Source organism: Argentina silus, assembly GCF_951799395.1.
Source record: "Argentina silus genome assembly, chromosome: 4".
Classification (NCBI taxonomy): domain Eukaryota; kingdom Metazoa; phylum Chordata; class Actinopteri; order Argentiniformes; family Argentinidae; genus Argentina; species Argentina silus.
In genome coordinates, this window is record NC_139658.1 from 1,685,076 (window position 1) to 1,699,658 (window position 14,583).

A 14,583-nucleotide genomic window follows, 5' to 3' on the forward strand; every position below is an offset into this window, starting at 1 on the left:
TCGTAAAATAATTAATTCATCCTCCATCCATCCATTCATGTATAAAATAACAGTCAACAAAACAAATTGGGTACCTATTCCACCACTGATGGACTAAAACATGAGACTAAAACAGTGGTGATGCAGAGTGTGGGCGTGACAATCCTCTAGGTTGTGTTGTTGAGTGGGACTGTCACTATACAAATGTCACAAATGTACACCACTGTCACTATAGATAATAACATACATGCATACATACATTTATGCATACACACATCGCTACATGCATACATAGCCTACATATGCCGACATACATATGAGCATAAATGCATGGCGTGCATACAGGCGCCACAACACCTGCATGAGGTGTGTAAACGTACTGATGTGACTGAAACAGTGTTGGAGAGTGGGGGCGTGGTAATGTGCATCCTCTAGGTTGTGTTGTTGAGCGGGACTCTAACTATGTGAAGTTTGAGAAAGTGTTCATAATAATAACACAATTGATTCTGCATATGTTGATACAAAGAAAGGAAAGTTAACAACAAGAACGCCTTACATGATCTGATTTGTTGTGTACGACAACTGTTTAAAATCTGCATTAGATGTTTTGTATGTCGCCATCTTTAGTAAGGGACAATGTAACCCAGTGTAAGTATGATAACTTCTTTCGAACTAAAGAAAAGGTTTAGGAGGTCGAAATTGTGCATTTGAAATAGTTCAGACGAAACAGTTGAGGTTGTTTAAAAGTTATAATTATTATTTGATTTAGAATAGTATCGATTAATCGGCTGCGGTGTTATGCCAGTCGCCATGTTTGTTTTGGGTGACGCCAAAATCGTTGTGTTTTCCTCCCCTTTTGGTTGTCAAGAAGATGGCAGCTTCCAGGCAGGCATGAGAGGGAATACTTCTTAACAAATCGAACGAACTTGGGCTAGTGTATCAATATTAGACCCCCAAATCATCTTATTGGAAATAGTGCATCGAAAGAAGTAAGTAGCATACTATATGGACCTCAGATTCTGTAAATATACATGTTTTGTTGTGGCAAACTGCTCGGCCATTTTTCTTGAGGGAGCTTAAAAGTAGGCCGATTTTCGAAAAGATGGCTGCTTCCACAGACGGCATGAAAAATAAAAACATTATCCAACTGGGATTGAATGCCATGCAGCTTCATTGAACAATACACTGTTTGTGTTTCATTTGCACTAGGCACATAATGCATTGTAAAATATGAATGTATATAACAGCGTTTGTATGCAGTCGGTACATGACGATGTGCTAGTAGTAGCTAGCTACTTATGGCTAAATCAGCTAGCGAAGAATAAGCGACAGGCTAGTGTGACTGTACACGTGCGGTTTCCTACGATTGTGTGACCGCCAAAGTTAAGACTTTCGAACGTCATTATGTAGCTGGTTGAAATTGCTTGAAATGTCAATATAATTCGAGTACTAGTTGAAGTGGGTGATGCATTCAATGCTTGACAATATGGCGACTCCCAGAGAAGCATGAAAATAGCAATTGACTGTAAACAGGGGTCTGATTACAAATGCGTTAAGCGTTCATTCGTTGTACATCCATTGCTTTGGCCATGTTGTTCAAGTCAAATATGACGTGTGTCTGTTGTTGTTATATTAGAAGATTCAATCCTTCAATTAAGATATCCAACCCCGTTGTTTGTCTTTTCATTTGTATTATCTTCCGCCATTTTTCAGACTGGCGGGGGTTTGTTTGGTTGTTACAAGATGGCGGCTTCCATGGATTGTCACTCTATGGTTGCTATATAAATCTTTCATGTTTAAATTCAATATCACAAAATAAAATGTAAATGTAATAGAGCGTTGTTATCTACGGTGTCGCTGTGTCGAATGCACATGCATTTTTGGAGTGAATGTTCATCCCAGTGACCGGCTTTTCTTATATTGCAAAGAAACCGTCATAAGAATGGTGGCCTCCCTAAAGTTTATGTTCTTGATTTTTCAAATTCGATTAAACTAGCTATCTATTTCGGTTTCATCAATCCATTGCACGTTCAATCCCGACTGTGCAAGATTTGTGATTTACGGGTTACATATGAAGCATATTAAACCCGAATACTTGGCATCAATCTTAATTTTATGTATTTATTTTCTTCTGAAGAGGACATGTCTTCTGCTGGTTCCACGGTCCTTGGGACCACTGGTTCCGTTCTGCAGCCGCGATGGAAGCGGGTTCTTGGGTGGTCTGGCCCTGTCCCTCGGCCCAGACATGGTCACAGAGCCGTTGCCATAAAGGAATTGATGGTTGTGTTTGGAGGAGGAAATGAAGGAATAGTTGATGAATTGCATGTCTACAACACAGGTAAGACCACCTTGTTTTATCATGTATGCAACTGTCCTCCGTTCCAGTACACTGTCAATATATCTGTGCAGTAGACTATGTATGTCTGATGTTGCAAATCTTTACCTCTTCTATTTTTTCTGTGATGGCTATTTTTTGTAACTAATCCGATGGCCGCAGCACATGCTCTACAATTTCAGTAGAGTGGTCCCCTCTTCTGAGAGTGTTGAGTAAAGAGACCTTTGGTATTGTGCTGGAAAATGCATGACTACAATGTGGAATTGTCGCCGTCTGGTGGAACAAAGTACATGAGTGAAGAAAAATGGCGCGCTAAAAAAAAAATGGACGGCAGTGTGTGCACAGTGTCTCACACGTCTATGCTCTAACATAGGTCTACTTGAGTGCTATTTCTTTTATTGATGCACGATGTTGTTCAATTATCAAAACATCTTTGGAGTCGGAGTCGACTCAAAATTCATTTTGGGACAGTTTGGAATTTTGGAATCGGGGTCCACTCAAAGTCGTCGAGTCGTACACCACTAGGGGAAATGCTTTGCAGAAAGTAGCAGAAATGTGTGACGCCTCGTTAACGCAATTAAATACCTTGCTTTGGCGGAGCTCCAAACAAAATAAAATAATAATAATTCAGAGGCGTGAGAACAACGTGATTTTGGAGGTATAGATAGGCAAGACCGCTCTCGACGTCGTCACGTGCAGATTGTGTATGGAGCCGCCAACCGTTGAATTCATACCGTTGACATGAATATAAAAACAATATGACGAATCAAGCTTTAGCTCATCTGTAAAATTAGCAATTTCATAGACTCTACAATACATACAATACCCGCGAAAATGTAAATTCTCCTATTATACGCTCTATAACAATAATTATTATTATTATTATAATAAATATAATCCCTATGGATTACAGAATAAAGTGAAGAATTTTCAGAGACACGAATCAGGTTGTAGTGGTATTGTGACAGGATGGGAAAATTGGCTACTGTCCAGGACAGGAGAAGATCGTTTTCCTTCCCATACTACCCTCTGGTCAACAACGTGCGAGCGTTGCAAAATTCTTTAACGTTCCCATTCTATTCCATCTCGTCATCCACACCGCTCGCGTGCGTTTGCTAGCGCTTGTTTTCTCCAGTGTTTCAAATAGAAACTGGTTCTATTTGAGACGCTATGCTCCAAGCGATATTTTTGCACTTTCCGCATGCTTTTCACGGTGTATTCACAATCATACTTCCTGTAAACAGTAATACACCAACGTGGGTAGGTGGTAAAAACACGATGGATGAGGACACGCTAATTATATATGAATATTATATTATTTAGGCCATATCGCCCACCCTTAACTTAATTTGAGCATTTTGACTTCAATCATGTCAGAAAGAACGAATTAAAACAGCTTTTCAAATAAACAGCACAGTTTTACTTTTGATACTGAAGTTAATTTGAAACCAGATACTTTTTTAGTTGTTCTCAAATAGCATTTGTATGGATGACTTTTACTTGAGTATTTTTCCCCCCGCAAGTTTGCTTAAGTATGACTTTTGGGTTCTTTTTAAACCACTGGAAGACACAGATTCACCCCTCATACACAACTGGACCACCAAACAGTATTGGTTAACTGCTTCCTCTTAATGTTTTTATTCTAGCAACAAACCAATGGTTTATTCCTGCGGTTCGTGGAGATATTCCCCCTGGCTGTGCTGCATACGGTTTTGTTTGTGATGGTACCAGGCTGCTGGTGTTTGGTGGAATGGTGGAATATGGAAAATACAGCAATGATCTCTATGAGCTACAGGTAGGCCCTAATTGCATGCCTTTACACACTGATATTCAAACAGTCCTTATACCAAGCACAAAATAGTATTTTTATTTGGTTGCAAATCTGTTCTTCACATTTTGCTCAATGGTCAAGATGCAGTTTGAAGGACATCCATCTAGCCTCTCATCTAAAATCCTTGCAATATGTCTTATGATGTTTTGTTATTCAGGCCAGCAGATGGGAATGGAAAAAGTTGAAACCCAAGGCTCCCAAGAATGGCCCCCCTCCTTGTCCTCGACTTGGCCACAGTTTCTCTCTGGTGGGCAACAAGTGCTACCTGTTTGGTGGACTGGCCAACGACAGTGAGGACCCCAAAAACAACATTCCCAGGTACATTTACCATATTAGAAGGAGACATGAAATGTGTAGCTGGTTAAACTGATGATGTAGTGAAATGACAGCAAATAGGCCTTGAAGAATTTTAGTCTGACTGACTTATTTTGGTTTTTAGATACCTGAATGATCTTTACACCCTGGAGCTTCGTGCTGGCTCCAGTGTTGTCGGCTGGGATATGCCAATCACATATGGAGTTTTGCCTCCTCCTCGCGAGAGCCATACTGCAGTGGTGTACACAGAAAAGACGAGCAAGAAATCTCGCCTGATCATCTATGGAGGGATGAGTGGCTGTCGCCTGGGAGATCTATGGTCCCTTGATATTGGTAAGCCGGTACCTGAGAATAGTGAACTGGAATAATTGTGAAATGTCACCATTTATGTATACATTATTATGAAGTGAATCGGGCTTTTCAAATTAGTATTTTCCACCATCGCTGTGTTTTGTAGACACCCTAACATGGAGTAAACCTTCAGTGAATGGTACAGCGCCTCTGCCCAGGAGTCTCCACTCTGCCATCACGATCACAAACAAGTGAGATCTCCTTGAATTTCCAATACATTCTAAAACAATAGTTTAGCGATCATTTAGATCTCAGTAGTAATGATAAGATGAAGCTTTTGTACCCGCTATATGACTGCTTGATTCTGATATCTTAATCTCCCCTGATAATAGGATGTTTGTGTTTGGGGGATGGGTTCCCCTGGTTATGGACGACGTGAAGGTGGCCACACATGAGAAGGAATGGAAGTGTACAAACACACTGGCCTGCCTAAATCTCGGTTTGTCTGCTTCACTTTCAGCTATTGGTGTTAATCGTTGAATTAAACCTTACACATTGTTTAATATTCTTAGTCTATGTTTGTCTGTTGAGTAGCTTTCAAGCTTAGTCTGAGCTCAACTGTTTACCATGATGCTTTGCTCAAAGTAATTGTACCGTGCCATCTGGTGGACAAAATGTGTAATTGTAACCCTCATGGAGATGGGCAACCCTTTTTTAATCATAATTTTTCCACTCTTGTTATTTCTTTTAATCCAGACTCCATGTCTTGGGATTCTGTTTTGATGGACACTCTAGAGGACAATATCCCACGTGCCAGAGCAGGTCATTGTTCTGTGGCCATCAACGCCAGATTGTATGTCTGGAGCGGGCGTGACGGTTACCGCAAAGCATGGAACAACCAAGTGTGCTGCAAAGACCTCTGGTACCTTGAGACAGGTGAGTCTGGTTTATGTTATTAATTTACGTCATATTATTGATTTACTATTGTGAAACAAGCCGACTGCATTTCATAGTATTTACTGAGCAAGCCTTACTCGGCTAATGCTGGTTGCTTACAATAAATGCAACCATTATTATGTTTATCTGTTGCTCACAGAGAGGCCTCATGCTCCGTCAAGAGTGCAGCTAGTTCGTGCCAACACCAACTCTCTGGAGGTGAGCTGGGGCGCAGTGTCCACCGCAGACACCTACCTGCTGCAGCTACAGAAGTATGACATCCCATCTGCCACGGCTGCAACCTCTCCGGCCCTCAGTCTCACCCCGTCTCTGCCAGGGAACTCACCCAAGAGCCCAGCACCAGCCGCAGCCGCTCCCTCTGCTCAGAGCCTACCACACACAGGTATCACTCTGCTGCCCCAGGCTGCCTCTCCTACAGCCTCTGGCCTGCCTTTCCTACCCAACATGCCAGGAAGCCCTCTGGCTGCCTCCACAACTTGTGGGCCAGGTAAACCCTGCACAATATTGCTGACCCACTCTAATGCTTTGTCAGTGGAGGTTGTCTGAGCCTTGTACTGTATGTGGAGTGTTGTAAAATGTACAGTTTGCATGGCAGGCTACAGCTTAATAGATCATTGTATTTTGACACGCAGTGTTTGCCCAATATTATTTGTAGCCAGTGAAGACCTCAACAACTGTATTGAGCAGGTGTTCTGTTGTTTTTACAGCTGTCTTGAAGGTTGCAGTTCCTCAGTCTGGCACTGGGACCTCCATTGTCACTGTGCGCCCCAACCAAATTGGGAAATCTCCTGTCACTGTGACATCACTTCCGGCCGGAGTTCGCATGGTCGTGCCTGCCCAGACGGTAAAAAAAAAATGCCATTGGTATTATCAATCATTACACGACATGCCACTCATCTGAGAGCAATGCATAATAAAATGTTTATTTTCCTCTTAAGTCAATTGGCAGCAGCCCTCAGATGAGTGGCATGGCGGCTTTGGCTGCAGCTGCAGCAGCCACACAGAAGATCCCGCCCTCTTCAGGCACTGTGCTCAACGTTCCAGCGGGTGCTACACTAGTCAAAACTGTTGCTGGCTCCACCACTGTCAAAATGGCATCTCCAGTCATGGTATGATTCTCATAAATTCATTTCCTTTACACATATATTTGACACACACACACATATATATATATATTTGTCAGGCAAAAACCTTTAATTTTCTTCTATTTCCAGGTCAGTAACCCAGCCACCCGAATGCTCAAGACTGCTGCGGCACAGGTGGGCACAGCGACTGTGTCCTCTCCCAACACACCCACCAGGCCCATCATCACTGTGCACAAATCTGGCACGGTCACTGTAGCCCAGCAACACCAGGTTGTCACCACCATGGTGGGAGGAGTCACCAAGACCATCACCCTGGTCAAGAGCCCCCTCACCATGGGAGGAAGTGGCACACTGGTAAGATAGGCCTGAACCCATGATAATATATAATGATAAATGTAGAACCACAGTGGCTAATAAAATATGTATTAGTTAATATATCTGCATTGATGTTGGGGTCAGTTAAGTTTAAATAATATACCTAGTTGTCCACATGATACTGATCTCCTGACACCAAATCTCCAAATACTGTGATGTTCTCTGGTGACTCATTAATGTGAGTCTCTCTCCTATGTCAGCAGTTCTCCAACCTTGGCAAGATGATGTCTGTGGTACAAACCAAGCCAGGGCAGACATCAGCTCTTACAGGCCAGGCTTCCACTAACCCTCTCACACAGCTCATACAGGTCAGCTATCTGCATGAGTGCAGGACAGGGAGGTAATTTAACTCCATGAACAGGTTCAGATGTTTCTCACTTTTTTCATTTTCATAATCTACTTTTGTCCTCCGTAGACCAAGGGTCCTCTTCCTGCCGGCACCATACTGAAAATGGTGACTTCTGCGGACGGCAAGCCCACCACCTACATCACCACGTCCCAGGCAGGGGGCACTGGAAACAAACCCACCATCTTGAACATCAGCGGCATGTCGCCCACCACAACCAAACAGGGCACCACCATCATCAAGACCATCCCCATGTCTGCTATTATGAGCCAGCCTGGAGCCACAGGTCAGAACTGAGGGTGTTGATTGTGATCTTGATTACTCAAGTGTTACACTTGTATTGGGCACTGACACAGCCTATGACCATACATGTTCACTATCTTCACCATCTACAGGTGTGACGAGCAGCACAGGGATGAAGACACCCATCACCTACCTCACCACAAAGATGATGACCGCTGGCACCCCTGGCAAAATCCTCACTGCCATGCCTAAGCTAGGCACAGCAGTTGGTCAGCAGGGACTGACACAGGTAGCTCACATAACTAACTATCAAACTTTTATAACACATTTTATCGTGGTTCTTATTATTAAGATTTTATGTGGCCTTTTGTGGACAGTTAATCTCATACAGTAACTTAAAGAGCAGCTTATTTTTACCAGTTTAAATGCTTGCATACTTTTTGGGAGTATATTTGGTGCTATAGTGCTACAAATACATTTGCCAGTATCAAATGTCTTGTTCCAGTGGATAAGTGCAGTGCAATTGTCAGAACTGCACTCATCATACCATCATCTGGTCTTTTTTAGGTGGTTTTGAAGGGTGCACCAGGCCAACCTGGCACCATTCTGCGAACTGTACCCATGGGTGGAGTCCGACTCGTCACCCCAGGGACCGTGTCTGGCGTGAAGCCAACTGTCACTACACTGGTCGTCAAGGGAACAACTGGTAAGGATGAGATGCTACACACAGAATGTGCTACCTCTTGTGTGAAAGTTGAGATAATTACCTGTCTGCTCAAGTTTCAGCTGTCTGCCCGTCTCTTTTCTCCTAGGTGTCACCAACCTTGGGGCAGTCACAGGCACTGTCTCCACCAGCCTGGCAGGTGGCAGTGTAGCCAGTGCCAACACCTCTCTAGCAACTCCTATCACCACCCTGGGCACCATTGCCACCCTGTCCAGCCAAGTTATCAACCCCACTGCCATCACTGTGTCAGCTGTTCAGACAAGTTTGACTACAGCATCAACTCTATCCTCTTCCACCATCCCCATGCAGGTAAGACCTATCAGCTCTGCTCGTCCCTGGATTGTGTAGAATTGAAACATGAAATGTAATTATTACTGTGAATTTTGCTTTTCTCATTGATGATCATTATCTATTTTCTCCCCCTGTACTTCTCACAGTCGGTGAACCAGCCCACCCAGGTGACTCTCATCACCACCCCCAGTGGTGTTGAGGCCCAGCCGGTGCAGGATCTTCCCATGTCCATCCTGGCTTCTCCCACCTCTGACCAGCCCACCTCCACTGAGGCTGCGGCCGGGGATGGCCCTGGTACTGTCACCTTGGTCTGCTCCAACCCTCCTTGTGAGACACATGAGACCGGAACCACCAACACTGCGACCACAGCCTCTTCCACCATAGGTGGGGTACAGAGAGTTTGCTCTAACCCCCCTTGTGAGACCCATGAGACGGGCACAACCAACACAGCAACCACTGCGTCTGCAAACATGTCTGTGCCGCGTGTGTGCTCCAACCCTCCATGTGAAACCCATGTGACTGGAACCACCAACACAGCAACTACTGCCTCCGCCAACATGAGGGGTGAACAGAGGGTGTGTACAAACCCTCCGTCAGAGACACACAAGACGGGCACTTCTAACATGTCTGCTACCGTCTGCTCTAACATGGGCTCTAACCAAGTAAGCACTGTCCTGAGTAGCTCAGCATCTCACTCCACATCTCTGTCCTCCTCTCCCTCTCAGACAACCACCTCAACTTCCCCCGGAGTCTTCCCTCCCAACACTGCTCTCTCTAACATGGGTTCAGCCCAGACTGGCACAGTGCAGAGCCCCAATCCTGTCTCGGGCGCAACAGTCTGCTCCAACCCGCCCTGTGAGACCCATGAAACAAACACCACCAACACTGCCACTCAGTCCTCATCCAGTGTGGGAGTAGGGAAGACGGGCACTGTGCAGAGGGTGTGCTCAAACCCTCCCTGTGAAACCCACGAAACGGGGACCACCAACACCCCGTCCACAGCCACCTCAAGCATTGCTGGGAACCAGACAGGCACAGGGACAGTGCAGAGAGTGTGCACCAACCCCCCATGTGAAACCCACGAGACTGGGACCACCAACACGGCAACCACCGCCACAGGTATCCTGCCTCAGCATCCCAACTCAACTAGGCTCTCATTCAGACAGCACTAGGGTTGGGCGATATTACCATAGAAAATATACACATTTTGTGACCCAGAATACTTGCACTTAGCGGGAGGCGCAGTTTGTGTATCGAGCAGCTTTTTAGTCGGCTTGATTCAGCAAGTCAAACTATTGTTCTTCTTCATACTTTACTTATTATTCCAATTCTTCTGCCTGCTGCTACTCCTACAATTTGTAAGCTATTCACACCAATCCAATTGTAAAATGTCTAAAAAAATCTATTCAGCTTTTGTAACTCCAAATACTCTCACCCGTTAAAAAAGTGGAATGTTGATTTAGGCCAACATTCTGTGAGCTCCTTTGTTACTGCAACTGCCAAGGAGTTACATAAAACACTCTTACATAATAACAGCATGAGACCTGCAGAAAACATTCTTAGAATGAATACACAACAATGTACTTTCTAGGCTACCAGTTCTCCCCTCTCTAATCTATCAATATATCTATCTATCTAACCTTCTCTTCTATCTATCCATCTATCTGTCCTCCAACCTTCTCATCTATCTAACCTAATCTATCACTCTCATCTATCCATCCTTTTATCTATCTATCCGTTCTCCTCATCTATCTAACCATCTATGTTTCCATCATCTATCTAACTTTTTATCTATATCCTCCAACCTTCTCTTAAACTCCTATCTATATCTATCTAACCTTCTCTCATCTATCTATCTATCTATCCTTTTATGTATCTATCCATCCTCTAACCCCATCTATCCATTTATCTATAAATCCATCTAGCTATCAATTTATCCATCCAACCCACCAAGCAAACCATCTTTAACTTTATCAGTAATAGGACTCAAACTTATCTATCAATTGTCCAAACAATCATTACGCTTTTTCTACTGCCAAAATAAGACTTTGCAAGTCCTAGAAGTTTCTTCAGGAACCTATTTTTCTAGTTAGAATTCTACAGTATTTTCACTACATTTCAAAATGTATGCTTACTGACATTTCTGTTAATCTGTTGCCTACAGCCCAGCAGAGTGAGGGTGGAGAAGACAGTACCACCAACACAGAGGTCCCCTCCACCACTGCATCAGGAACAATCCCAGCCACTACCCAGAGCAAGGCCATCACTACTGTCACTCAGTCCACACCAGTCCCCGGTCCCTCAGTGCCTGTAAGAGCAACACTGATTCTCACAGTAGATAAATAGTCTATAATCCACTCCTGCACAAGCAATATTTGTGCAGGAGCAATATAAGTAATGTATACAGTAATATATACAAGCAATATAAAACCACTCACTGGTTACTTAATTCTTGCTGAAGGCATTTCTGTCCAGATCAGCAATACAGCAATTTAAATGAAATTGTAATTAAATAAATGCATTATCAATATTATCTTTACCATTTGACCTCTCTTTCTCCAGTCCATCTCGTCTATCACAGAGGGCAGCTCAGAGGCAGCAGCCGCCACAGTGGAGCCCATGCAGATGGAAGAGCCGTCAGCGGGAGCCATGCCCATGGAGGAGGGAGCCACAGCTATGGAGACACAAGCAGCAGTGGCCACCACCTCCCATGACGCTGAGGCCCTTGGGCTGCCCCCAGAGCTGATGTCAGAGGGCCAGGCCAACACCCTCATGGTGACGGGGCTATCTGCAGAGGAGCTGGCTGTGACTGCAGCAGCGGAGGCAGCGGCGCAGGCTGCAGCCACAGAGAAGGCCCAGGCCCTGGCCATCCAGGCAGTCCTCCAGGCAGCACAGCAGGCTGTCATGAGTAAGTACCCCACATATGGTCCCATTTGAATTGCAATTTATGAGTGTATCATCATGCTGTCTGTGATGGTAAATGACATGAGCTAGTCTCAGGATTTGTGACAACAACAACAACAACAACGTCTTACCCCAATGTCAGAATCTCACAGTCAAGTTGTGTATTCCCAGATGAGGGTGACTCTGGCTCAGATGCTCAGCAGACCACCACCATACCCATCGTCCTGACCCAGCAGGAGCTGGCAGCCCTGGTACAACAGCAACAGCAGCTCCAGGAGGCCCAGGCTCAGGCTCAGGCCCAGGCCGCAGCAGCAGCAGCCCAGCAGCAAGGCAACGCCCAAGCCTCCCTTCCCACGGAGGGCTTGGCACCAGCCGACAGCCTTAATGACCCCGCATCAGAGAGCAACGGACACAATGAGATGGCTGCAGCTGTCACCAGAGCTGTGGCCTCACTGCTGCCACGCACCTCTGCTGAGAGTAAGTCCTTGTTGTTTTTTCGCCACGTACATCCAATGTATACGTTGTGACTGTTGAATGGTGTTTTTATAGATCTTATTGTGACCTCTCTCCTTTTTTTTTTTTTTTTTTTTTTTTTTTACAGCTCTGGCCCCCTCAAGCACATTTTCTGTCGCCAGTCCAGCCAAGCTGCAAGCTGCAGCTGCCCTAGCAGAGGTGGCCAACGGCATCGCGGGAGGGGTAGGTGTTATCGTCTTACTTTTTCTCCTTAGCTTATAGCATAGTTTCATAATTAGAATGGGAAAGGACAGTTCAATGGCACAACAGTTTTAACCCCATTTTGTATTGGTCTCTTACAGAAACAAACCCCTCAACCAGCCCCACTAAAGACCCTTGTAAGAAAAGATAACCAATGGTTTGATGTTGGAATCATCAAGGTGACAAACATGGTGGTCACCCACTTCTACATGCCAGGAGATGACTCTCAAGTAGAGGTAAGTTTTACTGATGGTTTACACCAAGAGGACCAGAAGTTAAGAAACTTTGGCTCTAATGGTATCTTTCTGTTGCAGGATGACTCGGGCACCATCCCAGACTATAACCAGATGAAGAAAATGGAATTACAGTCTGGCACAGCCTATAAGTTCCGTGTCGCTGGCATCAATGCTTGTGGGCGTGGGGCCTTCTCTGAGATCTCTGCTTTCAAGACCTGCCTACCAGGCTTCCCTGGAGCACCGTGTGCCATCAAAATCAGCAAGGTACAACTTTTGCACATGTATTGGAGAAGTATTTGGTTTGTATCACTTGAAGTCAAGATTCTTTCTTAGAAGTGTGGATTGTAGATATGTTACCTTCTGTTTAAATAATGGTTCCAAATCTCTTATTTGCTGTCCTATAAGTGTCTGGTTGCTCCTTTTGCGACTCTTGTTAATCATTCACACTGTCTTCCCCCTCAGAGTCCAGATGGTGCCCATCTCACCTGGGAGCCTCCCTCTGTGACATCAGGAAAGATCATTGAGTACTCTGTGTACCTGGCCATCCAGAGCACCCAGACAGCCGAGCCCAAGGCCTCCACCCCAGCCCAGCTGGCCTTCATGCGTGTGTACTGTGGACCCAACCCCTCCTGTCTGGTGCAGTCCTCCAGCCTCTCCAATGCCCACATCGACTACACTACCAAGCCCGCCATCATCTTTCGCATCGCCGCACGCAATGAGAAGGGCTACGGCCCTGCCACACAAGTCCGATGGCTTCAAGGTGGGCAAACTTGTTCAAACTCACGCTGATCAAAACACTGCTCTTGTTTTAACCCATTTGTGCCGGATGCTGCGCGACGCAACATTGCATCTACCGCCGGTTGCTGCGTTGCGCATTAGGTGGGTCTTGTTGATTTTTTAAAACCACGTGAGCACCCAAATGTCGTGTGGTTTGCCGAAAATCAATCAGACATACACGTGCGTTTAAAAAATCTACAATAAACGCACGTGTATGTCTGATTGATTTACGTGATTTTCGGCGAACCACACGACATTTGGGTGCTCACGTGGTTTTAAAAAATCAACAAGACCCACCTCATGTGTATTTGAACCAATGACAGTGCATTATATGCTGCACTCATGAAAATTACGACAAATCAAAAATGCTGCGCCACGCAGCAACCGGCGGTAGATGCAATGTTGCGTCGCGCGGCATTAGGCACAAATGGGTTAAATGATGTCAATGCAAGTAATTGTTCTTTCTGAACTTATTTCACTCTCTCTCCTTCCAGAATCCAGCAAAGATGGTGCCTCCACAAAGCCTGCCCCAAAAAGACCAGTCTCCACACCAGATATGTAAGTACTTTGATCCTTCATCTATATTCCACAGATGTTTTAATCACAGACAGGTTGGGGATGTTCATGTCCTCAACCCTGACAAACATTTTTTTGTATTAAAAATATAATTTTGTTTCTCTCTGCCCCTGTAGTAAGACTACTGGTCCAAAGAAAGCAAGAACGGACCAGTGAGATGCACAGATGCCCCCACCCCATTTCCCCCCCTCCCACTTGCTGTCCTTTTTGACCAGGAAGACTGATCCCTCCATCTCTTCATCCTCATCCTGACTTCACCCCATCCTCAAGTTTGACCCAGATCTAGCCAGCAACAGATGCAAATGGCAAAATAAAACCAAGAGGAAAGTAAATCTCAGAGAGATGGTTCTGTAGACGAGACCCCTTTTTCTGTAGGTCATGCTATTTGTAAAGCAACACACAAATGAAAAGCACATTATAGCTTCTTCTTCAGTTAAGTGTTTTTTTCTTGCTCTTTTTGCTTTTCTCCTTCCTCTAATATACATATTTTTTGCTAGTTTCAGTAGTTGAACAGCGTAGAGAAACATTTACAGCTTTATCAGCTGTGAGCTGGTCTGAGCTTAATTTGACTTTTTTTTTTACTCTTTGGGGGATGTAGACAGAG

General features: G+C 44.8%; 1 protein-coding gene across 4 annotated transcripts; it reads left to right on the forward strand.

Annotated features, from left to right (window-relative positions):
• The first annotated feature begins 595 nt into the window (after positions 1-595).
• hcfc1a (host cell factor C1a) lies at positions 596-14,237 on the forward strand. Of its 4 annotated transcripts, none has more exons than XM_083667793.1 (28): positions 596-627; positions 851-968; positions 2,117-2,317; positions 3,961-4,109; positions 4,303-4,463; positions 4,585-4,793; positions 4,918-5,002; positions 5,144-5,250; positions 5,508-5,687; positions 5,848-6,195; positions 6,416-6,552; positions 6,647-6,817; positions 6,923-7,147; positions 7,369-7,476; positions 7,584-7,800; positions 7,910-8,046; positions 8,325-8,463; positions 8,570-8,790; positions 8,919-9,891; positions 10,937-11,082; positions 11,335-11,680; positions 11,848-12,153; positions 12,278-12,372; positions 12,492-12,626; positions 12,705-12,890; positions 13,089-13,386; positions 13,898-13,961; positions 14,096-14,237. In XM_083667793.1, exons 3-28 carry the CDS (start codon positions 2,122-2,124, stop codon positions 14,133-14,135), a joined length of 5,379 nt encoding a protein of 1,792 aa, XP_083523919.1. In that variant the 5' UTR covers positions 596-627; positions 851-968; positions 2,117-2,121; the 3' UTR covers positions 14,136-14,237. The 4 variants fall into 4 exon arrangements, with proteins under 4 accessions (XP_083523919.1, XP_083523920.1, XP_083523922.1 ...); XM_083667794.1 differs by having other exon boundaries at positions 7,372-7,476; XM_083667796.1 differs by having other exon boundaries at positions 5,848-6,090.
• Positions 14,238-14,583: the final 346 nt, after the last annotated feature.